Source organism: Protopterus annectens, chromosome 11.part0 (genome assembly GCF_019279795.1).
Source record: "Protopterus annectens isolate FY-2018-M chromosome 11.part0, PAN1.0, whole genome shotgun sequence".
NCBI lineage: Eukaryota > Metazoa > Chordata > Ceratodontiformes > Protopteridae > Protopterus > Protopterus annectens.
The window spans coordinates 1,269,843,629-1,269,864,669 of NC_056745.1; the positions used below are offsets into that span (position 1 = coordinate 1,269,843,629).

General features: G+C 36.8%; 1 protein-coding gene across 1 annotated transcript in view; it reads left to right on the forward strand.

Annotated features, from left to right (window-relative positions):
• The window catches only part of CDH13 (cadherin 13), a 3,439,935-nt gene that overhangs the window by 1,273,556 nt on the left and 2,145,338 nt on the right, over window positions 1-21,041 (forward strand). Inside the window, exon 5 of the mRNA XM_044088622.1 lies at window positions 5,820-5,972. Coding sequence (XP_043944557.1) covers window positions 5,820-5,972 — 153 coding nt within the window. The remainder of the gene's footprint in view (window positions 1-5,819; window positions 5,973-21,041) is intronic.

A 21,041-nucleotide genomic window follows, 5' to 3' on the forward strand; every position in this document is an offset into this window, starting at 1 on the left:
CTCATGGTGCCAAAATTCAAGATGCTGACGTTACAGCAACTTCTTCCCATGCTGGGCAAGGGGTCTTGGCTGGTTACTCTGGACCTCAAGGAGGCATACCTGCATGTCCCTATCAGACACAGTTGCAGAAGATACCTCAGATTTCTTGCAGGAACAGAGCACTATCAATTCTCAGCATTGCCGTTTGGCTTATCTACTGCACCCAGAGTATTCACGAAATGCCTGGCATCAGTAGTGGCACATTGCAGACTCCAAGGGATTCAATTATACCCTTACCTGGACGACTGCCTAATACAATCAGACAGCAAACAGACCTTGATAAGACACTTGGATTACGTCATTCAATTACTGCAGGCTTTGGGATACACAGTCAACATTCAAAAATCAAGACTACTGCCATCCCAAGACATTATATTTCTAGGAGCAAAACTGGACACACAGCTACAAATGGCTTTCCTCACAAAGGAGAAACAAGAACATTTAACAGCTTACTTCAGAGGCCTAGCAAAATTAACCCACCTGACCGCAAGGAAGACCTTGCAGGCCCTGGGGTTCATGGCATCTTGCATTCTTCTAATCCCTCTGGCAAGACTACACATGAGAAAGCTGCAATGGTACCTAAAAAGCTTGTGGTCACAACACAGCCACAGCTTTAGAAGACATAATACCACTCATACCATGCCTCCAAAGGGAATTTTTGTGGTGGGTTCAAGCAAGTCACTTAAACGAAGGCATGCTTTTCAACAAACCTCCAACAAGTCAAACTATTACAACAGACGCCTCAGACCTTGGATGGGGGGCGCACATGGACGGCAGATGCATTCAAGGACAATGGACTCCCATGGAGATGCATCAGCACATAAATCAAAAAGAGATGTTGGCAGTGATACATGCAATAGAAGCCTTTGGAAAATCTCTTCAACAAGGTCATCTGCTAATAAGAACAGACAACACCACTGTCATGTGGTACATAAACAAACAAGGGGGCACTCATTCCTACCCCCTCTGCAGACTAACAATGATTCTTTGGGAAAAGGCCCTGAAACTGCCAACAGTTTGTTCCGGGCAAGGACAATGTTCTGGCAGACAGATTGAGCAGAAATTTCTTGGATCCACACGAATGGATGCTACACCCACGCATTTTCGCACAAATAGCATCTGCATGGGGAAGACCAGACATAGACCTCTTTGCATCTCATCTCAATCATCACTTGGAAAGGTTCTGCACAAGGATACACCATCCTCTAGCTTGGAGAACGGATGCTCTTTCCTTCAGCTGGAATGCTCTAACAATTTATGCATTCCCTCCTCTACCTTTACTCACCAAGGTGTTACTGAAGATCAAGGCAGAACAGCCAAGGGGAATCTTGATAGCTCCAGACTGGCCAAGGCAGCACTGGTATCCACTACTATTGAGCATAACTCACTCCAAACCGTGGCCCTTGCCTCAATGGCCTCTGCTCCTGACTCAACACAGTTACAAGACTGTTCATCAGAACCTGCAAACCCTAAAGCTGACAGCTTGGAGAGTTCCATGACTCAGACCCATGACTCGCTCTCCGAAAAAGTTCAGGAAATTTTGCTGGAGGCACGCAGACCTTCCACCAGAAAAACCTATTCGGCCAAATGGAAGAGATTCACCATCTGGAATGTCAACAAGGGCCAGGACACATCATTGGTGAACATACCTCAGATATTGGAATACTTGACAGAAATGTTTCACAGTGGCCTCTCATACTCTTCCATCAAAATCTACGCTTCAGCTATCTCAGCACATTACAACTGTAATCCACCTGTGTTCTCGCATCCTTTGCTAAGACAGCTTCTAAGAGGCATAAAGAATATCAAACCTCCAAGGAAGCTACCAATTCCTGCATGGGACCTCAATTATGTCTTGGAAAAATTAACTCTTCCTCCTTTTGAGCCAGCAGCATCTTCAGAAATGCAATTTCTCTCTTGGAAAACGGTTTTCCTGTTGGCAGTCACTTCAGCAAGAAGAGTCTCGGAGATACAGGCCCTCATGGCAGTTCCTCCCTTTATCATCTTTCATCAGGACAGAGTTTCCCTTAGGACCAATCCTTCATTCATGCCTAAGGTGATATCCAGAGTGTCTCTAAACCAAGCAATTCACCTGCCTACTTTCTTTCCTAATCCTCAAAATAAAGGGGAAAGGTTGCTGCATACTTTAGACATTCACAGACAACTACGCTACTACTTGGACAGAACATAGTCCACCAGGAAGTCTGACCAACTGTTTGTAGCCTATGCTGCTGGAGTGCAAGGGAAAGCAGTCACCAAACAAACTATCTCAAAATGGATTGGACACTGCATCAGATTCTGTTATTCTTTTCATGGAAAAAGTGTGCCAGCTAATATTAGACCACACTCCACCAGAGCTATGGCCACATCCACAGCTTTTCTAAGAGGAGTGGCTACAAAAGATATTCTAGAGGCTGCTACATGGAGCTCCATGCATACATTTACCAAACACTACAACCTGCCATTATACTCCAGATCCCGAGCAGGCTTTGCTTCGGCAGTCCTGCAGGGCCTTCTAGCTACACCATCTCTTGCTTAGTCCTACCACCCCCAGCTTGGCTGTGGTATTCAACCCATATGTCAGGACTGCAGTTGCATTCTTGAAGGACATAGTACAGTTTTGTACCTACCATAAATGTAGATGTCCGATAGATATGCAACTGCAGTCAGGTTTACCCTCCCTCCTACCCCTCTTTTTTCCCATTTTGGGTCCTTACTCCCCTTTCCTATCAGCTGGGGATATATGTTATGGTGTATCTGTTTATTACTGTTGTGCATGTCTGATTTTATCTGTTTATCCATTCACCAAATTTAGCCTTCATTGCAGGGCACCTGGCATCTGGGGCAAGAAACACTGAAGAAGATGGCGTCGGCTGATGCCTTTATACTCCAGCCGCTCTGACGTCGGGGAGGAGGCGACATCAGCCGACGCCAGACCCAGACTTTGGAATCTGGCCGACCGAAGGGCTGCCTGAGGCAGGGCAACCCATATGTCAGGACTGCAGTTGCATATCTATCGAACATCTACATTTATGGTAGGTACAAAACTGTACTTTCTTAGTTTCACACCTTCACTGTCATAAAACAAGCTGATGTGTTGCTGTTTGTATACATTCCTTAATGTGCACATGTGCAGAACTTCAAATAGATGTCTCTGTTGAGTCTTTTCTGTGTAAGATAGCTGCTTGAAGAGATATACAACAGAATTAATTACACAAGTGAAAACTAGATTATTTTAAACAAGTAAAATGGATAAAAACAATAGTAACTAAAACAGATGAAGAAAATAATGCTGTTACTAATGGCAAAGACAGTTTGTTAATGTAAATAGTCACATTAGTGCTTTTATGCACATGGGCCCTATATCAGGTTGCATTGGTTTCGGCGTTTTATTTTGTTGTTTTACTTTGTATGTTATACAATAATACCTCTGCTACGCATGCCATCATGCCATTTACAAATTCCAGGTACCAGTTATCCATGTAGGTGAAGACTGTGTGCACAAAAGTTATATGCCATATTGGTAAATATAAATATCCAAAATACCAAACAGTAATGATCACTAGCTAACCAGATGTAAGATCCTGTTTTGAACACATTTTTTTACTGTTATTGCCTTTCCTAAACTTTCTCCAGGAACACATTTGACATGCATTTGGCATTGCACTATGTTATACACTGATTTTCATCTCAGTTTTTTTCATAATATCAATGTGTCCATCCTAAAAATGGACTTCTAATGTAGTTGAAATGATAGTAAGAAGATGAAAGAAGACAAAAAGCACATATACTGCAAGGATACAGATGTTACATGTATTTTATAACTCTCAACAGAAATACTTAGGCAGGGAGAAGAGGTATCCATGGAATATTAATAAGGCAACCATCTCTTTTTGTTGAAAATATTGCATCTCCTAGAGAAATGAGATAGAGACTCAAAGAATAAGTATTGTATTTTGTCCGCAAATAATTTATTAATAATAGTAAATGGTCACTCTGTATCATTATGCATTACACACTAATCATCCCTGCTACTAATGTTCCGCATATTTGTAATTTAGGTGATTGGTACTTACACAACTATATCAGAGGCACTTTTTTAATGTTATGAAACATATAAATCAGGATGTTATTACAAACCTACCATTTGTGATACAATACTAGCCATAACACATTTTATTTTTATTTTATTCCATTATTTGTATTTTCATTCTGTATATTGTTAGGATTATTTTCATAATTATGTCCCATGGTATCTAAGCATGCCATTCTGCTCAATTCCTTTTCAGTTAATACTTCTCTAAGGTATGTAGCCATGGCATATGTGCTGTTGGTCTTCCTTGCTCAGTCTCAATGTCCACTGCTCTTATGGTCACTCTACTCCCTGTTCTGGGCTACCAGAAGGCTACAAACTGATAAGACAATATCTAGGAGCATTGTCCTTGCTACCTGAGATATCAGAAGATGGCTGGCCTGTTGTTCTAACTCCCAGTGTATAGTTGCACCACAGAAGGAGGTGTGCTATGCATGTATTGTTTGAGGTTTTCCCTGACTCTGCAGCGATGCAGCTTTCTTAATGCCCATCGCACCATCTGAGCTTGGTGCTGCCTGTTGGTGATCTTTAACTTCCACTGGACTGTGATGTTTTGGCATGCAAGCCACTGTACCCATGCTCTGTCCTCCCTGAGAAAGGCTGATTGGCTTATAGTATGTGTCAAAGGAAAAAACTTCAAAGACCAATACACGTAAGGTTCAGTTAAGGCACTTTAATTTACTTGCAGCAAGGAGACAAAAACATGCAAATACAAGGATTTGTCTAACTACTAACAGGAAGTATGTTCATTCTTATACTATTTTACAAGACATTACCTTCTAAGCTGACGTAATCAAACATAACTTTTAGCATTGTTCTACAGCAGATGTTACTCAGATCTTCTGCTGACATGACTAGATTTGTGAGAAACTTTTCAGAAAAACAACCTGGCCTTGGTGGGCACTAATCCGTTACAGTCTTCTATTGTACAGTGTTACATTTCAAGGTACTTTTCTAATACAGATACAAGCAAATGCTGATTGCAGTTCATATTTTCAAGCAGGCTTTGTACTAATTATCTGTAACTTCTACAGCTGTGTATTTTCTCACGGCACAAATGGAACTTCTTGTCTAAGCTTCATACAAGTAGTATTGTTCTGTTCATTATTTTCCTAACGCAAGCAGAAATCACCTGCTTCTCAGTAAATTTCCAAGGCACAAGCAAGATTTTAGCTAACAGTACAAGGTCAGAAAGCAACTGCAGTTTGTCCAGATTTATGCAGTATGAAATAGAATAAATGTGTTAACCCTTTTCAAGCTCTAAATGCACTAAGCATATTGCTAATACACACATTAATACATATTTTCTAACAGTTATGTCATTCTTTTCCATTCTCAATGTCAGATTCTCTATTGTCTGAGCCGTTAATCGAACCTTGTTCATCTGCACTGAAGTTAAGCCTTCATCTCTCTCTGTGCCACAGGTCTAACTAGCAGGATGATTTCTGATTAAATAATGTGACTACATTCCTCTTACTTGTACTTCAGAGAATACCCACTCGTGTTTAAAGGGATATGAATTAATGACTTGTGCAGATGGACTATCACAGAACTAATTTAGCTGTAGTGTTCTTAGAACTTTTGCTATTAGCATGTTATCATCATCATTATTATTATTATTATTATTATTATTATTATTATTATTATTATTATTATTATTATTTATAAAAATGCCTTTTTGTTTTAGGTTATATGGCCTGAAAAACTAGAGGGATTTAAATTCCATCTTTCTGGAGTGGGAGTTGATCTGGAACCAAAGGGTACATTTAAAATCAATGAAGATACTGGTGATATCCTGGTCACAAGAGAACTTGACAGAGAAAAAATTGCATCATATCAGGTAACCAACAAGCTTCTTAATGTCTATGTATCAAATATCCCTTTGTTTACAGCTAGCAAACTTGATAACAAATACACTTGGTCATGTAGATACCAGTAATGTATATATGGGAACACTGCTCATATGATATAAACTCATGAAGGTTTTTTTGTATGTGTTTGGATGTGTTAAACATCCTTTATTTTATTGTGCTCAAAGTAGTTTGGGTCTTTTATAACTGTTAATCAGTTTTCATTTTTGATTTTGTCTATACTCATCACCTAAGTGTTTAAGACTATTAATGATTTTAATGGATATTTTCAGGCATCACTGAATATGGCAGCCATGAACTTTATGGGAAAAGTTTGTTATTTTAGTTACAGGGATACTGTCACTACAATTTTAAGAATCGTGAGTCTGAGCGGTTATACAATGATGATGTTGTTGTTGTGATGTCTCCTCATTACATTTGTTCATCTTATCAGTTGCTTGCTTTGTTGGTAGATCATATTATTATACCTTGGTACAGTATTATTAAGGCCAATGAATTTTGTTTGTCAAAGAAGGAATAACATGAATGCTAGAACTTAGTCTGTGCCTTTTTTTTTTTTGTTTGATTTGCATTTTTATGGTCTTTTTTCAAAACTGTTATGCATATGATGGAACATATCAATGGATAAAATACAGAGTTGAGAAAATAGATTTTTTTATATAAAATAAGAAAAGTGTAGAGTATCTTAAACATGAAAAGCAATAATGTATTTAAGCACTGTACACAGTGGATGCAAGCATTTTCTTTGTCAGTTTTGTTCATTGTGATAAGGCCATTTGCAAAAGTTGTTTTTTGAAGTTTAAAAAGAAAATATGTATACAAGTCAGCTTCATGACATACAAGGACAACATCTTGACTATGACCAGCATGATCTAGGACTGATTAATGACACAGGCACTGGAACAGGCAAGCAGGAAGAGAGGAAGTAGAAGGACAATATTGGCTCCTCATCTGTAGTTGAAGGGAGGTACCGCAGTCCCACTGCAGTACTGATACCTGACAATGTCTGAGCAGAGCAGCGAGTGACATATGGGTCAGGGGCATGTGTTCATTCTGCCAAATAGTTTGTTTTGTAGCCAGATTTGGTGCTGACATGGAAGCAGTCATAAGGCACTGTAGATCTTATCTTAGTATCTAGTACATCACACTAGCAGGAAGATAACACGGACCAGAATAGCAGACTTGTAGAAAACGTAGCGTTTCTGCCAGGTGTTGTCTCCAACAACTGTAAGAAGAGACAATGAATAGGCCAATTGCTCAGCATAGGAGAGGCTGATGGGCAGCATGTATAGGTAAATTTATAGGAAAAAGTGTAAATTGCATGTATTTCATAAAGACTTGTATAAGTTAATATATTTTAGTAACTACACTTTAAATATCTGTTGTTTTTTTCAAATGTGATTTACTTTTTCACATCAACTGAAGGAATTGCAAATTCTTTTTTTTTTAATAATAGACCAATTAACTCCTCCGTGTTCATGAAGAGATATAATAAAAGCTAATGCCGATCTTGTGTCCATTACAAAAGAAATGAAAAGAAGGCACACACTAGTAGAAAAACACAGCGAACTTGACCACATCGCAAACTCTTCCAGACGAGGTTTAATTTATTGGTACTTGTGTATTAGTGCAACCAGATTTTCACGGTTGCGACTTTTAAATATTTCTGCACAAACAAGCCCATGAAAGGTGGTGCTGTGAGTTAGTTTTGCTGTGGAACAACTTTGCTTTACCTTCAGGAAGACAAATGTTTGAGAAACCCTGTTCCAGTTTTCAGCGTGCATTACACATGCACGTTTGAAATTGTCATGCCTGTTGTCATTCTGACGAATGGATTTCTTTTATCTGTGTGGAAGGAATCCTTCAGAGAAGGCAAACACACTCACAGTACTGATGGTTTTGGTCAGTTTTTTTTTTTTTTTTGGGTGGGGCGGATATGTTCAGGTGAAAATGAAACAGCTGCTACCAGACAGAAAGTACAACAAGAAATGCATTGTCTGGCAATAACATGCATTTGGAAGTGTTCTTACTATGAATAATCATGACGTGATTATGAGTTTCTGTATTTATTTTCTAAAGTATGGGCAGTGCTTCACAAATGGTGACACTTTGTTAGTACCTGAAGTGAAGTTATGCACTTCAGTGTCTGTAAATCAGCACTTTGCCTAACCTAGGAAAGGCAGTAATCCTTGCCCTTGAGAGATTTCCAATATCCTAATGTCGCAGAGTGTATTTGATGTCTCGCTTTTCCAGTAGCTGGCATCGTCTTGAGAAATGGAGGTACTGCAAAGCGGATCTCCACTGTGGAGTTACAGGAGCAAAGAGGTACAAACTCGCACCCTTTCTCCTCTTCCTGGATCATACCCACAGTGACAGAGTAATGCTTCCTTCTTCACAGACCCCTTCTTAGGTTAAGCAACCTGTTTCCGCACACAGATACCAAATTATGGCAGTGCAGAAATCTGGTTGCGATAATACGTAAGTACCAATTTATTAAATAAACTAATATAAACCAAACAAATAAAAACAAAAAACATAAGCACTTTTGTGTCGGTGTTTGAAACTTCATCAGACAATCATGGAAGCATTTCCACGTCCCTTTATACTATCCTAAACCAATCAGAATTGCTAAACAAAGTCATGTGTTAGCCAAGTCCCCAGCAGAGTTTCCAAAGCCTAGTAGTTCTTTTAAAAAGAAACTTACAAATTAAAACTTTCAAGTAAAAAATGCACAGTAGCAAGTCATAAGAAATAAGGCACACATACTAACAAATAAAAAAAATGTAATACCTCTTCAACTTTTAAAGTGCAAAAAAAAATTTTTTTAATTAAATAAAATGCATGCAATCTATGACTTGAATTATTATTATGAACCAATATTTAAAAATGCATGGAAAATATGTATGAATATGTATATGAAATTAGACAATATAAAATATATAAAAACTATATAAAATATATATGTATGTCATGAAATTATTGTTTCAAAAAATGTTTTGCAACCATGTATTTAATACCATAGCAGCATTCTACACCAGAAAATAAAACTGATCAAATTATCCACCCTGCCACCCTGTTAATTTAAAAAAAAACATAATTATCCTTCTAATGTTCTTAACCTCAACAGGCAGAGTGCTGACCATTTAAACAGGCCAGTTGTTAGAATTGAACTTGAGTTGCCAGTACAGCTCACGCCATTCAAGATGTAGTTGTCATGGACTATGTCTATCATATTATCTGTATTTGCACAAAAATACAAAATTTAAAGTCATGTATGGGATTAGTTATGGTTTTCATGTGTGTTTTTGAAAACTCCTTTTGTAGAACGTAACAGCCAAAGACTCTTTCACCATTTCATTTGTCTTTACAATAGTTCATACTTTCTGACCACAAACATTTTACTAAGTTTCAGATGTAAATACGTTAAAGGCAGGTCATCTACAAATGTAGAATTATAATTTCTGCATTCAGATAAACATGTCTCTGAAGTAGAACTGAAGAATGAAATAATGTAAAGATCGTAGAGGGCATTATTAAGAAATCATATTTGAGAGAAAATATCAAGTCTACAATGCTGTACATGAAATGAATCTGATGACTGTTTTCAGTTTGGGAATCTTTTTTTTTTTTTAAAAGAAACATCTTTATTAAGTTATCATGTATGACATAGGCCATGTTACATTTATATAAATGAAACCATAGCGACAGAATCTCAGTTGCAAACATTATACATTCCAAACCATGAGACACAACTATTGCTGCAAAAATTATATATCACATTTAACATATCTAGTCACTGTTAGTCAGCCATTGCACAGCTCATTCAAATCTTGCCTTCTTTTAGACCTCGTTCCTCCTCTGCATGTGTTGATCCCACAATTCCCATTTTTCCTATGTAATTTGCTCTTACCCTTTTCTAAAGATCCCAGTTCCAGTTGTTTTAACTGTGATGCAATCTTCACTACTTCTAGTAAAGTTGGTTAGACTTTGAGTTCCATTTTCAAGTAATTGCTTTTTTGGCAGCCATCATAATTAGACTCAGTAAGGCCTTACTATGTGTCAGTTTGGGAATCTTGTGATCAGATCATACCTCTGACTATGTCATCTTCAGGTAATTTATTTCAAATTTTGCCAGAACATTTTAGAATGATTTCAAAAACCAAAACAAAAACAAACAAAACAAAAAAAAAAAAAACGAGATGAGAAATCTACATTTTCTATCTTAAGTTATGGCTTTGACTGTAAATATATTCTTATAGTAAACGTGTTTGATAATGTTAAAGCTGATATACTGCTATAACTGTATGTGGTTTTATAATTTTTAGGAGTATTTTGTATGAAGAGATTTTTGCAGCTTAAGAGTTAGTTATACTTTACTTTGTCATCATCTCGGCTGATACATTAGGAATGGAGAATGCGAAATGGAAGCAGGAATTAATTATATAATAGTGCAGGGATAATGCTTAATGATCTTTGTAGATCTTTACAAAGTCACTACTTTGATGTATTTCTTCAGAGTTTAGTAAAACTTAAAAGGTACTGGAAATTGATATTAAAATATTAAGGGCATTGTGAAAAACTGATTGTAATAGTTTGATGGAATAAAACTTGGTAGGCTATCTTGGTGCTGAGGGTTTAAGGTTATGAGATGTGGGAACAGGATTATGTGGCTAAATGTTCAACTCCATTTATCACTGCAGAAGATGGTCTGAGCTGCAAATAGATTTGTACTTAATATGTTCACACTATTCTTATTATGTTACTTGTGCTTTTGAATATAAATACAGCTCAAACTTTAGTGAGCTATCGTCAAGGAAACCTGGGACAAATGGACCATGTAATAGGGGATAGAAATAGACAATTGTTAGATTATAAGAAGAATGACAACTTTAAAGGAGAATAAAACACTAGTATGTTTAGGGGAAAAAGAGTGGTAATCAGTGGAAAGTTATTTCTCTGTAGTACTAAAAAAGCATACATTTGTTGAAAATTTCTTTATAAACAAACATTTGTAAGTAAAAAAGTTAGCTAATATGTGTGAGGAAATTTATGTTTTAAAAAGTAACAGAAAATAGATACTGATAGAAAGTACAGTTGTGACAATTGAACTTACCATAATGATAGATGTTTGAGTGATCATTACTACAGAAGCCTTAGTTGTATGGATTTTATCCTATTAAGGATATATCAGCCAGCCAGCTTCTAAGGTTTCCGAGCAACTTCAACATGTGCAAATTGTCAAGCAGCTCAAGCTGAGCTGACTAAAAGACAAGTTTGGGCACAAAACTCTTCAGAGCTTTACTGCCAGTAGAGAGGAGAAGGCTGATCCTGCAGTACCCTTATCTATATAGGTAGATTACCATATCTAACTACATTAGGGAGATGGGAGGAGAAGAGTCCAGGAGCTGCTGTAGAATGGTCCTAGCAAACCTTGATCTGGACCTACAGAAGCAATCAAGTTTGTACTGCTTTGTAAAGTTATATACAGAGTGCCAAGTAGCAATTTTTAGAATACTTCTTGAATCCACCCCTTTCCAAAAGGTCATAGATGAAGCCAAGGCCTTAGTAGAGTGTGCCTTGATTCTGTCTGGAATAGATTTATCATGGTGAGTATAACATAGTGTAATAGCATTACACAACTATTTGAAAATAGTTTGTTTTGAAACAGGTTGCACCTTCTTCTCACCTTCATAAGAAATGAACAATTGATCTGAAACATTTAGTTTTGTCAAGATAGTACCTGAATTGTCTCTGGACATAAAAGATATGCAGTATCCATTGTTCCTCATTTTTGGTTTAGGAAAGAAAATGGGGAAATGGATAGTCTGGCTTAAAGTAAACTCAGAAACGACTTTAGGTATAAAAGAAGGATTAGTTCTAAAAGAAACCCTGTCCCTGTGGAAAATGAAAAAGGGTTAACTCTCCATAAGAGCTTCCAACTCTATACGAGCTGCTCTTCTTGCAGAGATCAGAGCAATCAGTAAAACTAATTTCCATGTTATGAACCTCAAGTCAGCCAGATTATCTGGTTCAAACTGAGCAAGTGTTAGCTTCTCTAACACAAAATGAAGATCTCATGGAGGGACCACAGGTTTTCTTGGATGCCTCTGTGACACCCTCCTCTGAGTAAGTGATCAAGGATTCTCAATCCTCACAACTGACACCGGTGGGGGATGCTCAATTGGAAGGAAAATGGATATTCACAGTATTTCCAGATGCATCTCTTTGCAACAAGCTCAATTTCCATTAAGTGCACACAAGGAACACACTCAGTCCGAGGACTGGATTTTCCCCTCTCTCTCTCTCTCTCGCTAGACCCCCAGTAGGACTCCCCACTAGCTAAGCAGTAGAGTTGAGTCTTCAGCTGAGTGTTCCATCTGTCCCTGCTCCAAGTAGCTGACACACACTGTTTGAGATTTGTTTTTCACACACACAGACACACACATACCTGAAAAAGGCTGGCACAGCTTTACCAGATATGCTCCCTTCTGCCCAGACTATAAGGTAAGTACCGCTACTAGAACACTCCAAACTCAGCTACTCTAAGGCTCTTATTAGGGTACCCAGTTAAACTGAGTAAAATTAATGCTAATATAAATTGAAGTATTTGACCAATGCAGCAGGGCTTTCAGGAGCAGTCACAGTGTCACCAAATAAATATAAATACTCTCAAAGGTTAAATATTCTTTAAAGGACCGGCCACAATGAAAAGTTTAAATATATTTAATAATAACTAATAAAAGAGCATGAAAATGCTGAATATCTATTTACTGTAAACACCATAGTTTCATTCACATGAAATATTAAAAATAGATGGATAGATTCACACACATACAGAAAAACAGTACTTGATTATTCTCAATATTTTTTTTGACTGATCTAAAGAATTACTCTTCCCTGTTTACTTACTAATGCAAGGCAATATGAAGTGGGTGAGTGGACTTCATTCTTTCTCAGGTTTCAAAAACAGACTGCCCTGAGACTTCTGTTTCATATAATATTAAAACATAATTTCAATGCTGGATTACAGAATGACATCACATACATCTGATCATCTGACTTTGATTCCCCCACTACCCTCCTTTACAAGAAACTGAGCCAGAATTTAGCACATATGTGTTACCATTCATACAGATAGAGCTTTGCTGAGCTGTGTTATAGCATCTGGAAGTTACAAATCCATTTCAAGCTTCCGCCTCTCTGGGGTACTAATTAATTCACCCCTAAGGACAATACAGTAGGATTCCTAATCCTGGTTTTCACAGACATTTCATCTCTGGCTACAATCAGATGACTTAATTTCAGACTATTTTTCAAAGTTAGCTGGGCTGGCCAGCAATTATAGAAATAAAACGTTTTTAATGGAATCCAAACATAAGCACTTTCACAGTTACAAATGCTGCTTCTTCAGATGATACTATTAGTCAAAAATCTTCATCCCTTAAATACCGTGCTTAACATTTAAATTAACTACCTTCCTGATTGCTTGCTACACATTTAAAGAAACACCATTATTGCTACTGCAAAAACAGAGAGTACTAAGTACATTTACTAAAACTAGTTGCATTCAAGGCTGTATAATAAAATATGTAGCTGTAATCAAATCACCTATTTAGTATATGTGTGTATACAATATGCAAATTACATATAAACATCCTATAAAAAAATAAAAATACTATTTTTATAAAAAAACATGTTACCCCAGCTACCCCAGCATTATAAACACATCACAAAGGGGTCACACATACATTTCACTTCCTAGTTATGGAAAAAATTAGATTGAATGGGAGATGTGGACATGTTAAGAATAAGACAGAAACAAAAACCCAATGAATCATTAAATTAAGAGCAGATAGTGGCAGTGGTTTGAATGACAAAATCCCCATCAAACCCATTCTGAAAGCTAGACATCTGTGTAGATTACATAGTTTTAATAGGATGTTAAACAGTGTGTGAAAGATGAGTGGTCTGAGGTACAACAAATGGCCACAGCTGAGTCGTAAACCTGTGCAAATTGTTAGTCTGTTGTGGTGGCAAAGGCTGTTTGCTTAACTTTTTTCTTTTTGTAGCTGGAATAAGGAACAGCCATGGGACTGGTAGTCTGTTCCATGGTCAAGCCAAAAATGGTGCCTCTTTCCCAGGGAAGACAAGTACCAAATGCCAGTAAAACTACTAGTCCATAAAAGTTAATTTCTTGAGAGAAAAACACAGTAAAATGTACTTTTAAAAACTATGCCAGCCTCAGAAATTAAAAATAGACAAGGTTACTCCACAGAAAATATGTTTTCAGTCAGTTTACACTACTTTTAAACTGACAGAAAAAAAGAGTGCTCTATTTAAAAGTATGTTATACTTTTGAGACAGTAAATTAAACACTCATAGCTTTAAAATAGCATTCCTGAAGAGGAAAATAATAAATCATCAAAATTAAGAAAATTGAAGTATTTTTTCCTAAAGGGAGCTTATCTGCCCAGAAAAGAAAAGTACAAGCTGACAGTCAATCATCAAAGGCAGAATCAAAAGCTTTGGTGGCATTGAAGCACTGAAGGGCTTTGCAGCAAAACTTGTCCTTCAGTCAGCTCAGCTGAAGGTATTCAACAGTTTGGGTGTGTGAGAGGTACCCTGAAGCTTTCTATGCTGACTGGCTGTTATATCTGTCACACTGTCAGCTCAGCTATTGCGAATTTTGTAAATAATTCTATGCCATTTGTGAATATTGATATGATTTATACAGAAGTGTGTGTAAAGTACTGAGGTAAAATGTAACCACAGCATGCCCTATTGGAATAGAACAGGAATGTACCTGCACTATTGTAACTGTTTAGATGTATATGTTTAATTGAAAATGGAACACAGGTGGTTAACTTGAAAAAAAAATTAGAGACAATAGTTGAAATGAAATTGTTTTTATAATTGCTGGGCTATAAATAGAAGATGTTATCTCTCATTTTCAGTGCAGTAGTGGGCACAATGTTTAGAGCTTTTTTGTATTGTCTTGGAAGTGAAATAATTACTAGGTTTAAAATGTAGAAGTGTTTTATTGTTTTATAATTTCCGGGATCTACAAACATCTGAAAGATTATGTATTTTTCACGGAGAGATGCTAAAATTCTGGTAGTTTCTGACAAAGGGGGTTTAGCTTGGGAACTAAAGTCAGGTGACAAAAAGTGACGTCATCCAAGCTAACCCAGCAGTAATATTTGATATTAATTAAAGAACTCTCTCAGACAGAGACTGGAGATATTGTATTTTGTCTTTTACCATGAAACATCCGCTTACCTCTGCACTTGCCTTGCTGTAAATAATTTTTCGGGCATTGGAACTCTTTTACATTCAGAGAAGGAATATAGTAAAGTTTAGTTTAGATGTTTTATTTACTGATTTGAGACTGTCCTGCAATTTTGTTTTAAATATTTCCTGTGATTTTGAACTCTGATGTGACTGATTATCCATTATAGAGTGCAATGCCCCTTTTGGTATGTACCTCACAAGACATCTACAACAACTGTAAAGGCCACAGAAATACCTCACAAAGAGGATTACCGGCCTCAAACAGACGCCCTATGCAGACCATCTCAAAAAACTGCAGCTTTACTGTGTTGCATATCGCTTACTCAGAAGCGGTCTCTGCATAACACACAAAGCTATGTCAAACCCAAAGCTTTTAGACATGCTCCACTTAAAGAAATCCCAATCCTTACGAGCTACATGGTCTAGGGACCTAAACCTTGTCACCACAATAAACAGAACATGCTGGAGGGATAGATTCCTGTCCCAGAGACTTCCCATACTCTGGAACAAACTACCTATCTATATCAAACAAAGCTCATAACAATTTGATCAAGAAAAATCTTGATGATTGGATAGGAGATAGGAAATTTACCCCGGGGATCACTTCTGTGGCTCTGCTCGACAGTGGCACAGGAAAATAATTTTCTTGGGTGGCGAATGCTGGGGTACTTTTGGCTAGGCTTATATAGGCCCTAGGGCCAATAGCCTAGTACTTACCTATGAACCTATTACTTACTGAGTATTTTCTTGTTCTTCTATTATTTATTATTAAATATATTTAAACCTTTTAATTGAGGCTGTCCTTTTTAGAGATATTTAAGCTCTTAGAGTAATTGCATATCTAATTGGTGACACTGTACAGGCCACTCCTAAATAGCCTTGCTCTTGGTCAGACTACCAGTTGGATTAATAGTAACATTATACAGTAGGACTGGAAACCCTTTGCTAAGGGCCTTAAAGTAGCTGATAAGAGTATTAGAGTAGCTGGTGGCAGCTAGAACTACCTTATAGTCTGTGCAGAAGGGGCATAGCTAGTAAACCTTTGCCAGCCTTTCCCAGGTTTGTGTGTGTGTGTGTGTGTGTGTGTGTGTGTGTGTGTGTGTATATAAATCAAAACTCAAAGTGTGTTTGTGTGTCAGCTACTTGGGCAGGGACACGAAGCAGTGGTTGGACAGAGAGGGTGCTGGAGGTTTTGGCTTGGCCACCCGGCTGAGATCTCAACCCCATAGCTCTGCCAGTGGGTAGTCTTATTGGGGATCTGGAGAAAGAGGGAGAAACCAGACACAGACTGACTGTGATCTCCATGTTCTCTTAAGGTAAATTACACTTTACTGGGTGTGCTATCCTCCCAGTGTGTACATTCCACATGAATGCCAGTGGTGAGGATTGAGGCTCATTGATTACTGGGCTCCTTGATTACTGGGCCAGTGCTAGGGCATCACAATATCCTTTGCAGGATATATCACATATAGCTAAGACTACTGCAGCAGTGATCAGTATGATGAACAACTAAACTGGATAATGATATAATTTGTGTTTGGGTTTTACAGCTAGATGTCACCAGTGACATCCTACTGCAAACAGAAAGAAGATAAGAAAATGACATTCTGTAGGAGAAAGTTGGAAGAAAAAAGTATTTACTCTCATCCTATCTTGAAACCGACAACAAGCAGTACTCTGTAAATTTCACTGTGCATGTAGCAGAAAGGACTGCTGGCATCTTGAAATGGTGGCTTGAATCTTTTTATGATGCAGGATTTATATCTATTTGAATAAGAGTGTCCAAATCAAGCTGCCAAGAAAGAAGGAAATAATTCATATAAAGTGAATATTATGGAAGTAATGTGCTTTCTTTATCAAGTATGAAGAACAGAAATAGGCTGATATGATAAAAGTAGAGTAATATAATGTATTAAGATGCCATATTTAGTAGTTAATAATAGATTGGAATGAAGTAGCTAATATAATGGATATTGGTATTTCTGGTTAAAAAGTAACATGATACATTAAAAGTAAATTCTAGTATGGATGTGAGGAACTGCATTTGTTGAATATAGCTACAACAACACTGGGAGAGAATCTAAACTGTTAAAGCCAGTGAGCATGAATATTTTATTATAAAATATTGTTTTTCCCCTTCTGACAGCTACCCCTGCATGGCACATTTTAAAATGATAACTGTCAAAGCATGTTTTTGACATTTGAAGGTGGGACAGTTTTTTTTGATTGATAAGAAAAGAAACACTAGGCATAATTCCCCCCAAAACTGCTTTTAATGCAAGTGATCTCTTCAACTGAGGTCAGGTATTTTAGAATTTGGCCCTCTGTGTAACCCTGTTATAGACAGGCCTTACATTTAAGTAAGTCACTTAATTTGAGAGCAGCTCTTTCAGAATCTGAATAAGTCACTTAATTTGAGAGCAGCTCTTTCAGAATCTGACCCACTGTGTATAGTGGAAGAGATTATCCCATATTGATGGTTTTCACACTTGTAAGACTCCTGGAAAGTTTCATAAATAGAAAACTAAGATGTTCTTTATAAATAATGGTCTGTTTCTTTAGGCATAATGTGGCTTTCCTAAAATCATGGCCCTGATATTGCTATTATACCTTTCCTGTTTTATATTTCAGACAGGCATAGCATGTATACAATTTTTTCACATTTTTTTAAACTAAAGAAAGCATTTGATGGTATCTTGCTAAATAGTAGTAGTGAATGAATTCTACATTGAGGTGACTGGTTCATCTCTGTGATGTTGCCATGTACATGTAAACAGAAAAATTTAATAATATTCCTTTAAATACGTGAGTCTTTTAGGTTTATTTTCACGCTACTATTTTCTTTTGTTATAAAACAAGTATATGTATCACAGGATACAAAGATGTAAATGTCCTTTGTATAAATAAAGCTTTACTTTTAACAAAAAGTCCATTAGCAAAACAATCCTTTGAAGAATGTCAAGTCAGATGTTTTTTTTTTAAGATGGAATGGTTGCAAAATTATGAGCTAAAGGTTAAGACAAAAATTTACATTTAATGTGTACTTTAATGGCAACATTGAAGATGAAAGGAATTTATTACAATTGGCAGGTGAATTTAGGTATTTTGAAATCAGTCCTGGCAGTATATCAACATTTTTACAACATATAGATAATGTAGTACTTGGTATGAGTTCAGTGCCAACAAAGATTTATAACATAAAGAACAAGTTACTGTATGATGCATATAAAACAGCAGTGGCCAACCTTTTAGTGTCAGTGGACCACATATGAACCCCATACGCTAGGCTGAAGGCAGTAAACAATGCTATGATACCCTGCCTGTCCCCAAACCTCAACAGCATCTGTCCCTAGTTCACATTCTTTTCATTTTGATAAAGGTCACCACCATAGTTGAGAAAGGACCAATAACCAAATAAACATGCATGGTGTGGTCAGAACAAATGCAATCAAATCAATGAGGTCATATGTGAAATAAGAACTTTAATAAAATAGAAAAAAAAATGTATAAATCAAATTATGTCACCTCATTGGTTTGACTCGGTTTGTTCAGACCACACCACACATGTTTATTTGGTTATTTGTATTTATTATCCTTGAGAAAAGTCTGTCAAGACCTCACTCAGCACATTTCAATTGTCTCCATAAATTCACATACTATTTCACTGCAGAAATTATGGCTGTTGTAAGATTATATAAGGTTCAAGGGCTTCACTCTCATATGACATGTCTCCTTTCACTGGATTAAAAGTGGCATATAATACCACCTATGTATTGTGATGTTGAATTATCCTCACCCCTGTAAAACTCTGACAACTCTGTAATATTAGGGAATTCAGAAAAAAAATAATTTGGCTAGAACCCTACCATACTGGAAGAGATTTGGTAATCTTGTTTTTTTTTTTACTACAGATTATACTAAGGAGATAAATATTGTCATTTAATGCACTGATAGTGATGTTTTATGTGCAAATCTTGGTTAAGGGTTGTACCACACAATGGTACACCTATAAGTAAATGCATGGGTATAGAAATCAAGAAGGTCTGCACAGTGTATGAATTTCTTCAAAGAATAGTTACTCACCTTCTTTAGGACCAAGACTCACAGACTAATCTCAGTGTAATAAAGACTCACTGGTGGTCTCTCTAGAGGCCCTGAGCTCATCTATATTAGTGATACACTGGAACACTGAAATTTGTAATTACTTTACTACCAGACTACCAGACTTGTGTATACCTTTTATGAACTATACTACAGCAAGCATGTTAAAAGCAATATATAAAGTGATAGTTTACTTTCTGTAAAGAGAAATGTATGCTATATCTAGCAGTGGTTTAAGTGGTTTATCTGAAGCACCTTTTCAGCAGATTAGACTGAGAGAGAACCACATTTCCCATTACTTCACAAGATGTGTGATTCCCATTCTTGTATTGACTACAGATAATACTTAGTCCTTGTGGGTAACGTGACATTCTTATGGCATATGAGATTCAACTAGCTCTGCTGAAATGTAAAAATTGTAGAGCATATGAGACATAACTTGGTTATGGCTACATACAGATCTTCTGTTGTATGAATTAGCATCAAATTTCAGTCGGGCAAAGATGTGTTTAAAACTATATTTCAAAGACTGAATGAAGCAGTTTCCAAAGGATTCATTAAACTACCAGTAGAATGGGAATAGTAAACCAAACATTTCCACCAGCAACAGCTTCTACCACCTAAAGCAAGCAGTAAGTCAGAGATTGAAGTGTTTGGCATGCATTTCATGGATTGTATTAAGAAAAGAGGTTCTGAAATTGGTGCTGTATGTTGTGCTGATGAATAATTCTGTCTGATCTTTAGGTGTTCACTGTATACACTTTTGAGAATGATCACAGAAAGATTCGGTCTGCATGTCAATTATATAATTTATTTAACAGGTGAGTTGGACCACTATGCATTCTTTTCAGTCATGATCTAGTTATGGAATCAAAACTAAAATATAAAATATAAAAAAATCTAGACAATGCAACATACAAACACAAGTAATCAAAATGTATTGAATAATACAAGGCATAGGAAGTCCTCCAGAAATAGTTTGTGTTATACTAGAAGGCCCTCCCTACGGACGCTGAGGAAGGTCAAACATAGTACATGAGCCACAACTTTGCCACCACTCTTATAAAATGTGAGATCACACATTTTGCTTCATTGTACTGAAATAAAATACATCTATATATACTTTGAGTTTTTTTAATGAAAAAAATAATCAAGTTTTCCAATGACTTATAGGTCCTAAGGGTTTTCCTTATAAACATCTTTACCATTTTTATAATTAGGAAAATGCCCTTCCCCTAGAAATGAGTTTGAAAACAGTGCTATTCATCATGAAATTGCATAATGATAGTCCTTGACTAATGGGACTGGTTCTGTCACTCACTCTTAAGAATATACATTTAATAATTTATTTCTGTATAGCCTTGACTTAGCTTCTGTTAACTTTCTTTATAGTATGCCAGTGTATCAGTCTTCCAATCATATGCCTAGACTTGCTTCCTGGCTATATATATATATATATATATATATATATATATATATATATATATCTGAGCCCTTTCTTATTTGCAGTGGTGATGGACAGGTTGACAGATGAGATTAGACAGGAGGCCCCGTGGACTATGATGTTTGCAGATTACATTGTGATATGTAGTGAGAGTAGGGACCAGGTTGAGGAGACCCTGGAGAGGTGGATATATGCTTTAGAG